The following is a 17,073-nucleotide window of genomic DNA, read 5'->3' as shown; positions in this document are numbered from 1 at the left end:
TTAGCATTTTTAGGAGGTTTTTGTATATTCAGACAATGAACTTCTTTTTCCATTTATCATTATGCTTTTGCCATACTGATTTTTTAATCTATTTTTTTGTTTTAATTTAATCAGACATCCTAAGTTTGCTGCCATGCTTAGAAAAAATTTTTCTGTACCAGGATTAAATAATTGTTTATCCATATTCTAATGTATTATAGTTTCATATTCCAGATTTAAATCATTGTTCCATTTTGAGTTTATTTTGTAAAGATATATGGACACAATTTTATTTTTTCTATGATTAGCTAGTCACCCAATCCTATACAGTGAATAATTCATCTTTCCCTTGGTCGTTTGAAATGATTGAGAATGTGTGGTTTTTCTTTTTAATATATGTATATATATATTATATATATATTATATATATTATATTTTTCTTTTTAGTACATATATATATATTCTTTTTTAGTTGTAAATGGACACAATACCTCTATTTTATTTATTTATTTTTGTGGGATGCTGAGAATCCAACGTAGTGCTTCACACATGCTAGGAAAACGTTCTACCACTGAACTTCAACTGCAGCCCCAAGGATGTGTGTTTGATGCTCAGAGCAGTGAGAAATTGTTTAGAACTATACAGGCCAAGAAAGAAATCTGCAGTCCTGTCAACTCTTTAACCCTCTTTAAGTAAACACATAGTGCTATGAGGCATTTCATCTTTATCACACCAAAAACTACAAGCTTAGCCTCCATATTTCAAAACTTTTTAGAATTTTGTAGATAGTATTTAAGTTTTCAAAGTTTACACATTACTTTAATTAGTGTTTTCCTACCCATAATTTTGTCTCTTTTACTTTCAGAGCCAAAAAGATACTCTGTTTTTAAATTCTGTAATGATAGTTTAGGTTCCTAGGGACATATCAAAGTGATTTGATTAAAAGTGCATCTTATCTTCAATTGATGTTTAACTTTTTCAAATGCCATGTAATAGAATATTTTGGTAAAAACAACAACAGTAATAATAATGGTAATAAAACATTGAGTTCTCTGTGCTTTTTTTCTAATTCTAATACATTTTAATCTTCAACTTTTATATGACTCAAGTAGAGTCATCTGACATACTTATAAATTTTCTCTTTTCAGATAATTAGTTTGTTAAATGTGTTTACACCACAAAAAACTTTAGAAGAATTTCAAGATGTGTAAGTATTGCTTTATTTGGTAATGCACTATAAAAAACACTGAAAATTTTAAAAGTAACTGCTTTTTACACTTAGAAAATATAGGTGACCATACAATTTTAATGGTATCATAGATACTTTTGTCTATGGATGACAAATCCTAAGAAAATGGATAATAATATTCAGATTTTGTGTCCAGAATGTTGTCATCTCTATAGCAGGTAAAGGATAATGGAAAAGAATTCCTGTGAGCACACAGTGACCCTTATAAGCTGCTACCCTTATAGTTGTACTGAATTATAAAATGTTTTCTTCAGGCCCTGATATCCAGAATTGCAGGGTTTGGGTGTTTTGAAGTATTATTTGAAATTATATGTCATTAAGTATCATATGTTTCCAGACCTTTAATTAGAGCCATCTTACTAACAGTGGAATAGAGTACTAATCTATATATTGAGAAATAATGCCCACGTTCATCCTAAATTTATTGATGTATTCAGTCAATTTAATGTGATTGCCCACACATGCTCTCAGGATTTAGTATACATTAGTAACTGATACAAGCAAAAATCCCTTTTATTACTTAAAAATTATAGATGGTAAACTCCCTCCTAGAGCCTTGCTGGGAAAGCCAGGGAAGACAGATAATAAATATAAGATATAAGGAAAATGTGTAGTTCATCAGAATGTGTTCAGTGCTTTGGACAAAAAGTCAAGCTGGGTCAGGGGTTCAGAAATGCTGGGACTGGGAATCAGGATGCAGGGTGGTGTATTGGTAAGGGTTCTCTGGAAAGACAGAACCAATAGGAGATGTAAATAGATATGTGAGAGGGGATTTATTAGGAAAAAATGGCTCACTTGATTATGGTGGCTGAGAAGCCCCATGATAGGCCATTTGCAAGCTGGAGACTCTGGATGCTGCTAGCATGGCTCAGTCCAAGTCAAAAGGCTGCAGATCCAGGAAACCAATGGTACAACTTTCAGTATGAGACCAAAAGCCTGAGAACTAAGGAGATTGTTGATATGTAAGTCTTAGAATTAAAAAAATAGGAAGCCTAGATTTCTGATATACAAGGCAGTAGGAAAAGCTCTTGGAGAAAAAACCAACTCACCTTCTGATGTTTTATCTCTTTGGGCCCTGGGCCAACTGCATGGTGCTTGCCCACATTGATGATCTTCCTTACTTAGAGCCCTCAGACTCAACATGCTATTCTTCAGAAACACCCTCCCAAACATACCCCGAATAATGCTTTATCAGGTTTTCTTAGTGTAGCCAAATTGACATCTAAAATGAAGCATCACAGTGTAACTGGGGAAAGACCTCAGTGAATTAGTGACATTTGAAGACAACTTTGAAGGAAGTGAGGAATTTGGTCCTATAGATATTTAGGGTAAGGTGTAATGGAGATAGAAGAAACAGAAAGTGAAAAGGAACAGCAGTGAAACCTTGCCTGGCGTGTGTGAAGTCCTGCAATAGGCCAGTGTGGCTAGAGTTGGTGGGGGGACGGGAAGAAGAAAGTGGGCTCAGAGGAGTATCATGCAGAGGCCTCTAGGCCACAATAAGAAGGTTCCTTCACTATAAAACAGTAATATTTCGAGCAGAGCATTGAGTTTGCCTGGCTTATGTTTTAAAAGAAAACTATTTCCAGGTTGAGAACCTCTTTAAGGGGTAGGATCCCAGTTAGTAGGAGAAGTTATTACAGCTATTCATGTAATAGATTATGGTGGGTAATAGGGCGAAGAGAGGATACTGGACCCAAAACTGTTTAGAAGGTAAACATGCAGTATGTTCTGATAGGTAGGATATGTGGTGTTAGAGAAAGGACTTGAGAACCACACCTGGATGTTTGAGCACCTGCTTGAGGAACGAGCTCTCAACTGAGATGAGGAAGGTTATGAGAAGAACAGATTAAGGGTATAAAACAGGTGGAATCAGGTGTTCAGTTTTTGACATGGACATTGATTTATTGGACATCTAAGTGGAACTGTGAAGTAGGCAGGTAGATAAGTGAGCCTAGGTCTTAGGAGAGAAGTGTGCGCTGAAGTTTGGAATTTGGGAATCTATAAATAGTACTTAAAGCTTTGAGTCTGGAGTTCACCAAGAAAGTGAGTGTAGTTAGAGAAAAGGGCCAAAGATGGATTACTAGACACTCCAACAGGAAGCAGTAGTCAGAGATATGAAAGGTCAGGACAATCAGCCAGGAGGCCATTGGATTTAGCAACATGAAGATTATTAATGGCCTTGAGGACAGTTTCAACAGAATGATGGAAGCACCAATCTGATCAGAATGTCATTAAGAAAAAATGGGTGAAGAATGATAGTTAGCAAATATAAATACCTCTCTGGGGAGTTAAGCTTGCAGAGGGAGCCAAAAAAATGGAGCAGTAGCTGGTGGGGAAAGTGGAATTTAAGGTTTTCTTTTTGTTGTTGTGTGATCGCTTTTTAAAAATATACTTTTTTATTTTTTAAGCAGTTTAGAAGGGCTGGTGTTGTGGCTCAGTGGTATAGCTCTTACCTAGCATATGTGAGGCACTGGGTTTGAACTTTACCACAAAAAATAAACAAATATAATAAAGGTTAAAAAAAAAAAAAAGAATGCTTTTGAAAAAAAAAAAAAAAAACAGTTTAGACTCATAGCAAAACTGAACAGAAGGTACAGAGTCCCCACATATCCTCTCCCTCCTTACAGAGCCCACCAGAATAGTCCATTTGGTAAAGATTGATGAACCTGTAACAGCATGGTCTATATGTTGGTAAGAATGATCAAATAGAAAAAACAATCTAAGAAGAAGGAGAATTTGTATGAGATTCTATTTGCTATGATATAAAAGTTATTTTATTTTTAACTTGAAAGACATTGAGTAGTTAGTTGTTTTATGTCCTTTGGAAAATTTTTACAAAGCTCTATTATACATTTGATTCTTTTTAAGATACCTTATATATATTTAGAGAAAATAAGTTATCTTCTTACTTTAGGCAGTGAGATGATTAGATAAATTATTACTACTTCATAATAATTCTGAAATTCTGGTTTAATAAACAAAGAAATGTTAGGTAATTTTCGTGTACATAGCTGATATTTTTCATTTGTTTGTTTTTATCCTCAGGTATTTGGTTATGGAACTAATGGATGCTAACTTATGTCAGGTTATTCATATGGAGTTGGACCATGAAAGAATGTCCTACCTTCTTTACCAGATGCTTTGTGGTATTAAACATCTACATTCAGCTGGTATAATTCACAGAGTAAGTATTTTTAAAATAACTATCATTTGGTTGTCACGATCCTCTAGTTCAAAAAAAAACCTTAATTTTTTAAAGAAAATTCAACAGTGTTGAAAATTCAGATATCTTATGGAATTTTGTTGTGTTTCAAAATATTGTTCAGATCAGAAAACATTCGTGTTATGGTGGCACACAATGAGGGAGCTCTGCAGCTCAGTCTGGTACTTCAGAGGAATCCTTTTTTTGTTGTTGTTTTTTAACTTAGAGGAAAAATTGGAAGAATAGGACAAAGGATTCCCAAATAACATATTCCCAAATTCTCCAAGTGTTAACATTTTTTGCCATATTTGAAATCTCCTTTTTATTGAGCAAGGAATTTAGGTTTGGGTGAGGCCATGTAGTATGATGAAATTACCTGCACTGTCAGGAAATAATACTTAAAAACCAGGGAGATAAATGTAATTCTTTAAGCTGGATGTATTTGTTTTTATCATTTTGACTGGTACTGTGACATAAGTAGGACATCATGATAGAACTTTTTTAAGCACCTAAAATAAAATGTTAAGTGAGATTTAGAAGCAGAGATAATATATTTTTATTGGAAGTAGATAGTTGTAGCATTCCCTAAATCATTTTTAAAAAATTTTATTTGTTCTTTTTAGTTAAACATGAAAATAGAATGTATTTTGACACAGGTACATGGACTATAACTTCCATTTTTGTGGTTGTACATGATGTGGAGTTATACTGGTTGCATATTCATATATGAACATAGGAAAGTTATGTCCAATTCATTCTGTCTTTCCCATTCCCATCCTCTACCCTTCTCCCCACTACCCCCCTCCATTCCCCACTTTCACCACCTATTGTGAAGTCAGCATCTGCATATCAGAGAGAACATTGGGCCTTTGGTTTTTCAGGACTGGCGCATTTCACTTAGCATGACATTCTCCAGTTCCATCAATTTATTTACAAGTGCCATAATTTCTTTATATCTGAGTAATATTCCTTTGTGTCTATATACCATATTTTCTTTATCTGTTCATCTGTTGAAAGGCACCTAGGTTGGTTCCATAGCTTAGCTATTGTGAATTGAGCTGCTATAAACATTGTTGTGACTTTATCACTATGGTATGCTGATTTTAAGTCCTTTAGGTATATGCTGAGAAGTGGGATAACTGGGTCAAATGGTAGTTCCATTCCAAGTTTTCTGAGGAACCTCCATACTGCTTTCCAGAGTGGTTGTACCAATTTGCAGTCCCACTAGCAATGTATGAGTGTAGCTTTTTCCCCACATCCTCACCAAAATTTATTGTTATTGGCAGGGTCTCTATGCTAATGCCTAAGTCCCTGATCTACTTTGAGTTGATTTTTGTGCAGGGTAAGAGATAGGGGTCTAATTTCATTTTGTTACATATGGATTTCTGGTTTCCCCAGCACCATTTGTTGATGGTTATCTTTTCTCCCATGTATGTTTATGGCACCTTTGTCCAGTATGAAATAACTGTATTTATGTGGGTTTGTCTCTGTGTCTTCTCTTCTGTACTGTTGGTTTTTCTGTCTGTTTTGGTGCCAATACCGTACTCTTTCTGTTACTATAGCTCTGTAGTGTAATTTCAGTTCCAATATAGTGATGCCTCCTGCTTCACTTTTCTTGCTAAGGATTTCTTTGGCTATTCTGGGCCTCTTATTTTCCTAAATGAATTTAATGACTGATTTTTCTATTTCTATGAAGAACATCATTGGAATTTTAATAGGAATTGTATTAAATCTGTATAGCGCTTTTGGTAGTATGGCCATTTTGACAATATTAATTCTGCCCATCCAAGAATGTGGAAGATTTTTCCATTTTCTAAGGTCTTCTTCAATTTCTTTATTTAAAGTTTTCATTGTAGAGGTCTTTCACCTCTTTTGTTAGATTGATTCCCAAATATTTTATTTTTTTAAGCAATTCCGAATGGGATAGTTTTTCTAATTGCTCTTTCAGTTGATTCCTCACTGATATATAGGAACACAATTGACTTATGGGCATTAATTTTATATCCTGCTACTTTGCTGAATTTATGAGTTCTAGAAGTTCTCTGGTGGAGTTCTTTTTGGGTCTTCTAAATGTAGGATTCCTAATATAGAATCATGTGTCAGCAGATAGATATAGTTTGAGTTCTTCTTTTCCTATTTGTATATTTTAATTTCTTTCTTCTGCCTAATTGCTCTGGCTAGAGTTTCAGGGACTATGTTGAATAGAAGTGGTGAAAGAGGGCATCCTGTCTTGTTCCAGTTTTTAGAGGGAATGCTTTCAATTGTTCTCCATTTAGAATGATTTTGACCTTGGGTTTAACATATATAGCTTTTACAACGTTGAGGTATGTTCCTACTATCCCTAGTTTTTCTAGTGTTTTGAACATGAATAGATGCTGTATTTTGTCAAATGCTTTTTCTGCAAGTAGATTGTCTTTTGATGGTATTGATTCTTTTACATCATTTAGGTGTCAGGGAAGGTTTGGTCTATCACGCCTCTGAACAGAGGCTTACCACAGTGACACCCACCCAGGAGAGGGCAGAAACCTGACACATCATTCTCCTAGAGCCTGGCATACTGATAAGCATCTGGTTTGCCCACCAGTGTGCTGTTATTTAAAATGTAGTCTTTGCTGCCACCAAGTGATCAGTTAAAATAATATAAATGATCATGTTGAATTCATTTTAAAAACTATAACACTAGACTCCTGAATTAAAAAAAAAGATTCCTGGATGAACCATTCTGTTTCTACTCCTCAAATTTTCACAGGCCTTTAAATAATGTAAGGAACTCTTAGTATCTCATAAATACATTTTTTCTGGTAAATTCATGCTTTAGAATAATTTCCTAGATTCGTAGACCCTTCTAATTTTGGAAGGGGAAATAGTCTGCCTTACTTGCTCCTGCCCTCTTTGGCCCAGAGGTAAGAGGAAAAAGAATATCTCCCTGTTGCTGGAAACCTTATGAGAACTTCAGCACACACTTGCCTTTTAATGGAATATTCTGTCCACTCTTACCAACCAGCTAGCAAGTCAGAAAGGACCCAAAGTGTATATGGTTTGCCTGCCACAGTGTTTAGAAACCTATGAAGACCTGAGAAAATGATTCTGTGGCCAACCTCTGCACTGTCTCCAACCTTGAATAACTGAGTTCCTATGTTCCCACCCCTGTAAATGGGTTCTCAACCCAGAACCCAGTTGTTCACCCACCAGACCTTGCCACTTCATCCTCATTCTCTTGTACCTTCCTACTTCACACATTCACATGTGTGTCTACTTGTAAAAGTAACATACACACGTTAAGGAAAAGTTCCAAACAATGCACAGGTACATAAGACAAAGAGAAAAGGCACTTATTACTACTCCACTCCACCCCTATCCAGGTTCCAAGAGCTACAGAAACCCTAAATTAACCCTTTAGTGTTAACCATCTTTTTTAAAAAATTTTTTTTTTAGTTGTAGGTAGACACAATACCTTTATTTTCTTTTTATGTGGTGCTGAGAATTGAACCCATGGCCTCACACGTGCTGGGAGAGCACTCTACCACTAAGCCATAGTATATGAACTATATCAGTCCTTTTTCCTCTCTACAATACCAAACACAGAGATACATACTTTTAATTTTGCTTATTAAAATAGCATCACACTAAATATAAACTAATTATTTGAAAAGTCGAGTTTTACACCACAATCTCATCTCTTTTTACTTCACATAATTAACAAAATTAGAAGTGTAAGTACCCCAGCCCTCCTACCATCTGGAGATGGCCAATGAAAACAGTTTGGTGTATTTCCCTCCAAAGTTTACATGGATGTCTTTCTATTCACTTGTGATGATACCAACATATCTACTTATATATATGTCCTTTAAAAAAAAAAATTAGGTGCTACAGATGGAACACAGGGCCATAGCATGCCAAACAAACATTCTACCACTGAACTATATCCCTAAACCTACTTCTACTTCTTTTGGCTGATTATTTTGGTGTTTTATTCAGTATCATGAAATAATATTTATATCTCTCTTCATTTATCTTTATATCTCTCTCCATTTATCTTTTCTGTGGAGCATAAGATTCTGATTTAATTCTCTTTTACAAACCCCAGTCCTCATCCCTACCACCTCTCCTCTACTCCACCCCTTTCACTTTAATTATAATGTAATTTTGTTTGGCTAAAAATTGACCATGTTAATGTTTTTCACAGCTGAACCTTATAGCCTGATTATATTTCTTTCCCTGTCAACATTTTAAACCTGGAGTTTACAGCACTTTTGTTTGAGGAATTCATTTATTTGTTTTAAGGGAAAGTAGTACTCTCTTCTTATTGTTAATAGAACCCTGTTTTCTTCCCTGCATCTAAATCTCTCAGTACATCCAGATGTCTCAGGTCTTTCATCAGTTTCATCTTGTCAACAAACCTCTCTTGGAGCCTCAGTCCTGCCCCTCTTTGTTTTGGCTACCACCATATCTGATACAGAAGACTACCCTGAATCTCCCCCAACATTTTCCTGAGGATTTCAGTCACCTCCCTCCCAGGTTGAATGTGCCACTTCCTAACCCTCCTTATCACTTTCTCTCTCAGATTACTCCCTTGTTTTGGGTGGAATATATCTTCCAATGACTTCCTTAAAAATGACACATGGAGGGAAAGGCCTGCGAGGGGAAAAAGTAGGAGTAAGAAGAACTGAGAAAAGTCAGAGGGCAGTACAGCAGTCAGAGACCTTAAATGTGTGGAATTCTCTGTTCTATCCTTTCACACCCTTAAGAGTTTGGTTGGATGTAGAATTCTTGGTTACAAATCAGCTGCCTTCAGATTGGTGAAAACAGTATCCCTTTATAGGGAGGTATCTGATGTGGCTCCAGAGTTTTCTAATGTGATCTTATTACTGATCTTCTATTAAATGCCCTGGTTTTGATTTTATTCTGAGTTTCTCTCTGGAAACTTTTCAATAATTTCTTTATTCCTTGATGTAGATTTATTGCCTTGATATAGACATTTTCCCCATTAGTTGAGGTGTGTGTGTAGCCCCTCAGTCTGGAAAAAACATTTCATAGAGTTCCAAGATGTTTGTATTATTTCTTTCAGAATGCCCTCTTTGCTCTGCTCTTTATTCCCTCTTTCTCCAAAGCATAATTTAGTTAGAACTTTAAAGTTCCTTTTTTATAGCATTTTGATCTTATTGCAGGGAGTACTACCACATCTCTGAGGGTAAATTTTTTGATGTTTTTTATTACCCTGTGCATTGTTTATCTCTTCCCTGAGTTTCTTTTTTAGTGTGCTTGGTCTCTCCCTGTAATGTGTAAGGTTTTCACCAAATGGCCACTCTTTATGGTCTAATCACATTTAAGACTGAAACATTAGAAGGCTGATTGGAAGGGCTAAATGTATGTTACAGGTTTCTTTAGAGTAGCAGGTATCATCATCTGTAACACTTTTCTCTGGAAACCATCTAATTTCTCTAGAAAAGCCTTCTCCAGTCTCTTATAGAGGGATATAAGTCTGGCTGCTGGCATCTTAGGGCTGTGTGTGGTGGAGCTGGGATTCTTATGTGGCAGAACAGACTTCCACTAAAGAGCACAGTCCTCAGGCTGGATCCCTCGTCCACACATTTCCCTGTACTTAATACCAGTATAGTTTCTTGTATTATCCTACAACCCTTGAGTCAGGTTTGACCAGCTGGAGTATAGAAGAAGCAGATGCTTCTAGGATGGGAGGTAAGGTTCTGGGAGATCTGCTCCTTACCTAGAACTGAAAATTTAAATCCCTTGATATCCCACTCCTTGCCTTCCCCTGCTTTCCACAGTATCAGGGGTTCACTTCCTGAGCCTTTCCTGAATATGGAGGTCCAAATTATCTTTGGGACCCACCTCAGTGGTTGGAATCTCTTAACTCAGGCTTCTATTGCTTCTCCCCTGCTTCCCATCCCCATAGATCATGGAGTTTTACATTGAAGGCATTAGCAGTCCATAGTGGGGTTAGACATGCAAGAGATTTACTGGGAGAAGACCTGTGAGGGGGCAAAAGTGGGAGCAAGTCAGAAAAGCTGGGAAAGTAATCAGAGGACAGTACAGGCTTGACCTCTAGGAAGAGGAAACAAGGTTAGTAAGACAATTGCAGGTCACAATATGACTCTAAAAAGCTTTGTCTTGGACATAGAACTCTTCAACCATCCCATTAGTGGACTCTGGTGTCTTACAGGAATGGGCCCAGCTCAGTTTTTCTGCCTACTAGTCACTTGCTGAGAGCCATCTTGTGGGGCAAAGCCATGAAGTAAACAGAGTAATAGGTTCAGAAAGCAGTAACTGGAGTCATCTTCACTTGTACTTCCACAGCAGGAGGCCATCTAGTACATTCTCATGGCTTCACTGTCCTCAAGCCTTCTCATCTCTACTTCTCTGCATGGACTGGGGAGCATCTTCCCTCTGGTTTCCATGATTCCTTCTTCCTCAGGGAAGTTTGGAAAATGGAGGTTAGTGGGACAAGATCCTGTCAATGCAGATGTTCTCAGAACCACATGAGTGTTCTCTCTCTTCCTTCTCCATTATTCATTCTCATAGCTATCACTTTGGCAGGTATCTGTGGCATACCTAGTTTGCAACCTAAACCTTCATTCCCAAGGGATCTGAGTCCCATGGCTCACAATGGGCCACTGAGTCCTTGAACCAACCTATTGGACATCCCCCCAGTCCCTAATTGTATGACTGGAACTGATACACTTTGCAGTTGGAGTGAACCCCCCGTATTAGTTCCTTAGCATGTGAGGTAAGAGTTTCAAGAACAGGGAAGACCAAATGGAAACCTGAAACTGCCTCCCTCGAGATAATAAAATAATTCTTGCACCCTGCAGGGCTAGAAGGATAGATAGAAATTGGCTTAACCATTAAAACCTCAAGGATGCAAGGATGATGGTCCCTCTCACATCTCAGTTTAGTTCATTTGTCCAGCTCTTGAAGACACTAGATGGATCCTGAAGAACAGCCATAGATTATCATAGCCTTAACTACCTAGTTGTCCCATTTGCAACTGCTCTGCCAGGTAAGTATAGTTGATAGAGCAGATTACTAAGGCTTTAGGTCCAACATATTGATTAAACAAATGCATTCTTTCATACTGATTACAAAAGAGGGTCAGAACCCATTCATACCCATGTGGAATGGTCAGCAATATTCTCTTACAGTTTTTCCCTGAGGTCTGTGTTAGCTCTCCCAGGTTCCATTTACTACCTGGCCTCTACCCGATTCCCAATCAAATGCATTATGCTTGGAGGTCTTAAAGTTTCAGCATCTGTCTACTTAGAACTTTCATCGAAACATCCTCAAAATGTCTGGTTGTTCCTCTCTCCCATTGTGCAGCCACCTGAATAAATGATCATAGGTTCTTATGGGAAAGGACCAGAGAAATTCAAATAAAGATACTTGTCATGATATGCAGGGTCCTGCTTCCTAGGACACCTCTTCAGTAGGTGGGTCTGGAGCTGGGAATTGAGCAAGCAGTGGTGTGCCGCTCAATCAGGATGACCCTGCTCGGGCCCCTGCCCCTCTGTTTTTGCCTCTTGTTTTTTGTTTTCTGTTTTTTTGGTTGCAGATTATTTTCATCTATTGGCTATCCCTATGGATGCCATGCTCTATTAGCCTTCTTTACAACCCTGTGTGGGTCAAGTGTCATTTGTATGTTTACTTGTGTTTCTTATTTTCGTTGTTTCTGATGGTTCTCAAGATTTGAAGAGGCAGAAATCTTGACTCTACAGTCTTGAAATTGAAAATTCAGTTAAGTTTTGGAACATCGACTTTGTAGAGAGTCTGTGGGTAGGTAAGAACTCTCAGGAACCTATGCATCCTCTTTAACCACTTCCTGATTGGCAGACATCAGCCACTTCTCAATGCCCATGGCGCCTCACTGGAGAGCACCACATGTGAAGACAGCCATTCACATCACAGACACTCCAGAAATGTGTTTTATTATCCAAGTTTTCCAGCAGGTGGCAGTAAAGTGTGTTGTTTCCACAAAATCAAGTATATACTGACAGTTTTTTGGCAAATGCAGGGTATTGAAATGGGCATTTTCTGATTCACTCAGGGATTCATCAAGCTGGCAAATGAAGATAGTTTCCACTGTTGAGATGGTTTCCACTATTGCCATTTGTCATTGTTAGAACCAGTGCTCCTCTAACCATATTGTTCTTGAAGCTGTGCTATTAGTTCATTCTGCCTTGATGTCAGAGACTGCCGGGCAGTACAGTTTGCCCTCCATATCCTTGGGTCCCATGCCACAGATTCAATTGAGTACAGATCAAAAATACTTGAAAAACAAAAATTGAATCTGTTCTGAGCATGACCAAACTTCTTTGCTTGTCCTTTTTTTTAAAGTAATACAATATAATAACTATTTCAGTAGTATTTTCATTGTATTAATTTGTATTATATTCAGTAGTATTTTCATTTGTATTATTTTCATTGATAATTTGTAAATTATCAAAAGATTATTTAAAATGCTGGAGGAGTATATGCAAATACTATGCCATTTAAAATAAGGGATTTGCACCTCCACAGATTTTGATCACCACGGAGGGTCTTCTAACTAATTCCTCTCTGATACTTAGTGATGATTGTATTTGTACAGTACTCTGAAGTGGACTAGAGGGGCAGGGAGAGTCTATATGGGGCTGGTTAAAAATTTAATTGCATTTTTAAACATATATTTACCATTTTAATTTCACAGAATCCAGGAAGTTTAGAAAGAGAGCATTTAATAGTATTGAAAACTAATTGTCTGTTTTGTAAATTTTTTAAATGGCTTTCTCCTTCTCCCAATAACAGCTTCATAGTATGGCCACCTCAAGGTACCCCTGCAACCTGTCTGTGGCCCATCAGCTGGGAAGTTTTTTTGTTGTTGTTTTTTTTGGTATGTGTTTTTGGTACCAAAAACTCGGGGGTGAGTAATCACTTAGCCACATCCCCAGCCCTTATTTTTAATTTTATTTAGAGACAGGGTCTCACTAACTTGGTTAGGGTCTTGCTAAGTTGCTGAGGCTGTCCTCAAACTTGAAATCCTCCTTCCTCAGCCTCCCTAGCCACTGGGATTACAAGTAGGCACCCCATGTCTGGCTTGGTTGGGAAATTTTAAAGTCAGATGTTGGGCAGTTTGGTGGGACCTGAAATTCAGGTCCATATTTACTGTGTGGCAATTACTCGATGGTTTGACAGTATAGTACATATTTGAATTCTCTTTCATTCTAATGAAAAGATGTAGATTATTGAGAAGTCACAGTTTTTAAGGGTGAATTTGTAGACTGGCCTTCCCAAGCATAAGTCAAATTTCTGTGGTCTGAGGAAAGGCCTGGGATGTCGGGTATCAGCATGAAGAAAGGCCCTTATGTTATGAAGGAAAAAAAGTAGTATGTTAAGACTTTGAAAGTATGGTAGAGAATGATATATGCATTCATTCAACAAACATTTTCTCAGTGTCTGCTTCTGCCAGGCAAGCCTTTGAATTCTGAGGGCATAGCTAGGGCCCTGTTATCCCAAAGTTAATGTTGGAGATGGGAAGAGAGATGGGAACCTGGGAACCAGAAACTAAGCAAGTGATTTTGTTTGTACTCTATATAGGCAATGGAGTTGATAACACAGGCAGTGTGGTAGGGAGTGGTGGGTCCTTGTGAGGGAGGAAAGAGTTGAAATTAGCAATCATGAAATTCCTCTTCCAAGAAGAGAAAAAGCCACAGTAAGATTCCCAGATCAGGCTGGCTGCCATGGTACATGCCTGTAATCCCAGCGACTCAGGAGGCTGAGGCCAGAGGATTGCAAGTTCAAGCCAGCCTCAACAAGTTAGCAAGGCCCTAAACAACTTAGAGAGACCCTGTCTTTCAAAATAAAATATAAAAAATGGGCTGGGAATGTGGCTTATTGGTTAGCACCCTGTATTCAGCCCCATCCCACCCCCCCAACACACACACACAAAAAAAAAAGGTTCCCAGATCAGAAAGTTCTGGACTTGTGATGTCCAGGGTGGTAGCCACTAGCCACATGAAGCCATTGAGTACTCAGGATGTGGGCCATTATAGAAAGAATGTAAACTATCTCATTAACAATTTTTATGTTAGTGATATTCTAAAATGGTAATACTATAAATAGATTAGATAAAATATATTAGTTAAGTTGATTTCACCTATTTCTGTTCATATTTTAGCATGGCTACTTAGAAAATATAAATTACATACATGATTTGCATTATATTTCTTTTGAACAGCATGGCTCTGGACTGATGAGTGTGAGGACCTTGGGGCTGTGGGGTGGGGTGGGGGGTGGAAGTTGAACTGTTGGAGGAACTGAAGGAAGAACAGATATGGAAGGAGAAATGGGTAGTGGAATGAGGAAGGAGGGTGGGCAGGGCAGCCTGCAGGGTCTGGGAGACTACGGTCAGGGATGTGTGGGCTCTCTGGTTTTAAGCGAAAGAGCGACTGAGGGTGAGAGAGACAATTGACTTCTTTAGGCTGATTTATATTAATTTTAGTTTGGCAAAATTTTCCAAAATTGTTCCCAAATTCCAGAGTTGAGTTTTACCTGTCCTTCCTACACTTTTACATACTGACTTCACAACCCCTTACCAGTGGTGAAAATTGGGTCTTGAGCATGCTTTGGTTCATTTTATTAATTTAAATCATTTCTTTCCTAGGATTTGAAGCCAAGCAACATTGTAGTAAAATCAGATTGCACCCTTAAGATCCTGACTTTGGCTTGGCCCGTACAGCATGCACCAACTTTATGATGACCCCCTACGTGGTAACTCGGGTATTATCGGGCCCCTGAGTCATCCTGGGCATGGGCTACAAAGAGAATGGTGAGTACAGATAGGACTGGAAAAGTCTGTGATATTTTAAAATAGCACTAGTGGTCATCACTAGCTCTGTTTCCTTTGGAAATGTATGAAATATAATGTGGAGGCTGTGTTACACATCGATTATCATAATCCAAAGATAAGAAAATTATTAAATTTTTATACCATTGGTTAAAATTATTAACTTTTAAAATTCAGTTGAAATTAGTATTTAATTTTTTTTTTTTTTTACTTTAAAGGTTAATATTTTATTCAGGAATTACCCATCAGAAACAGCTAACTTAGTAAGGTCCAACAACAACCACCTCTAACAACAGAGATGGCAAACAGAATACAAGTAAAAATTGTAAAAGAAAATAATATTTTCAGGGTTGCACCAACACTGTCTACCAGGAGATTCAAACTTGGAATCCTTGAAACTGACAGCTAGTTTCCCTTCAATACTTGAGGGGTTCATCAAAATTTTAACAGAAACATGGTAATGTTAGGACTTTAAGAGATTTGACATTTTTGGTAAAGGAGAAAGTTCAATCATGACAGTAAGGGCAGTATTAGTAATGCTGACTGATGGGGGGATTATATAGATGCTTGTTTTTGAAATGAAAATTGTGAAGGAAAAAAATAGTAGTAATCTCTTCTGAACAGAGCAATGTAATATAAGTAGATAGACAGTTTACAATAAAACAAGACAATTCTTAAAATTAATTTGAAAAAAAGAACTTCAAAGTTTGTTTACACAAAATATTAACACTTGTATACCAAATTAAAACTCAATTCAGTGATGTTAAACATGCCACCCTCTTCCAACAAAGTAAGAGACTACCAGGCAGAAAAGACTCAAGTAACCGTGTTGGAAAGAACACTGTCAAATACTTGTCAAATAGTTTGGCTATCAGCAGCCACCCATCAAGCACAAGGACCATACAATCGGACCACCCCTTTTATCAGAACAACAAAACAGAGTTACTGGTGCTGTTACATGAATACAAATTGTGAGCTTACGAAGTCCTTAGAATTGTGCCTTAGGACACCTTAGCGATTGTGCCTTGGGAAACAAAATGAAACATAAATCAAACAAGGTACAAGGAAAACTAAACTTTAAAGGATTGAATTATTTTTATCAATGTGTAATACTTATAGAGAAGTATACAAGTCCTGAGTATACAACTGGCTTTGAGCACACCCACATAATAGCAGTACTTGGGGCTTCCCTGTGTTCCCTCTCTGAGTTTCAACACATAGCTTGGTCATTATCCTTATTTCCAGCACCATAGATTCTTTGTACTTGTTTTTTAAACTTTTGCATAAATTGATGTTTTTTTGATAGCAAAACTTTTCTTATTCTAGTAATATCAAAATTATTTGAAACTGAGCTTTTAACAAAAAGAACTAAATCACATTTACTTGTAAAAAAAAGAAAACAGAGTAAACATTTGCTCTTCTGAAATGAGTTTGTGAGTTTATTTCAATGCTTTGATGCTTTCAATGCTTTTATTTCCTGCCGTGAATACAGTTCCATGTGCTTCCTAGGGAACAGAGAAAATATCAGATTCCTTTTTTAATTTAGCCCCATGTGCACCCACCAGCAGGGACATTTAGATAGCTTGTGTGTAGTGTCTAAGGCATGGAATTCAGCTAGGTCTTATAAGAGGGTGAATGCCATGGAAGTTGGGGCACTTAGCAGGCCCTGCCTGGAGCACAGTCCAGCAAGCCCACCCCTGTGCAGTCCATTCCCCACTGAGTACTACTTCCTTTCTGATATGACAGTTTAGAAAATGATCATTCAGAAGGTGTGGTTTCAGTATTTTACCAAAGGTCCCACTAATG

At 37.5% G+C, this 17,073-nt stretch overlaps 1 protein-coding gene across 1 annotated transcript in view; it reads left to right on the top strand.

Moving 5' to 3' along the window:
• Positions 1 to 17,073, top strand: part of MAPK9 (mitogen-activated protein kinase 9) — a 59,565-nt gene that overhangs the window by 22,463 nt on the left and 20,029 nt on the right. The window contains 6 exon segments of the mRNA XM_079143860.1: positions 1,128 to 1,186; positions 4,274 to 4,412; positions 15,085 to 15,133; positions 15,136 to 15,200; positions 15,202 to 15,217; positions 15,220 to 15,249. Of these exon segments, the coding sequence (XP_078999986.1) occupies positions 1,128 to 1,186; positions 4,274 to 4,412; positions 15,085 to 15,133; positions 15,136 to 15,200; positions 15,202 to 15,217; positions 15,220 to 15,249 (358 nt within the window).

Source organism: Sciurus vulgaris, assembly GCF_902686455.1.
Source record: "Sciurus vulgaris genome assembly, chromosome: 6".
Taxonomy (NCBI): domain Eukaryota; kingdom Metazoa; phylum Chordata; class Mammalia; order Rodentia; family Sciuridae; genus Sciurus; species Sciurus vulgaris.
The sequence above is the reverse complement of the archived record's forward strand: the minus strand, read 5'-3'. Positions and strand labels throughout refer to the sequence as shown.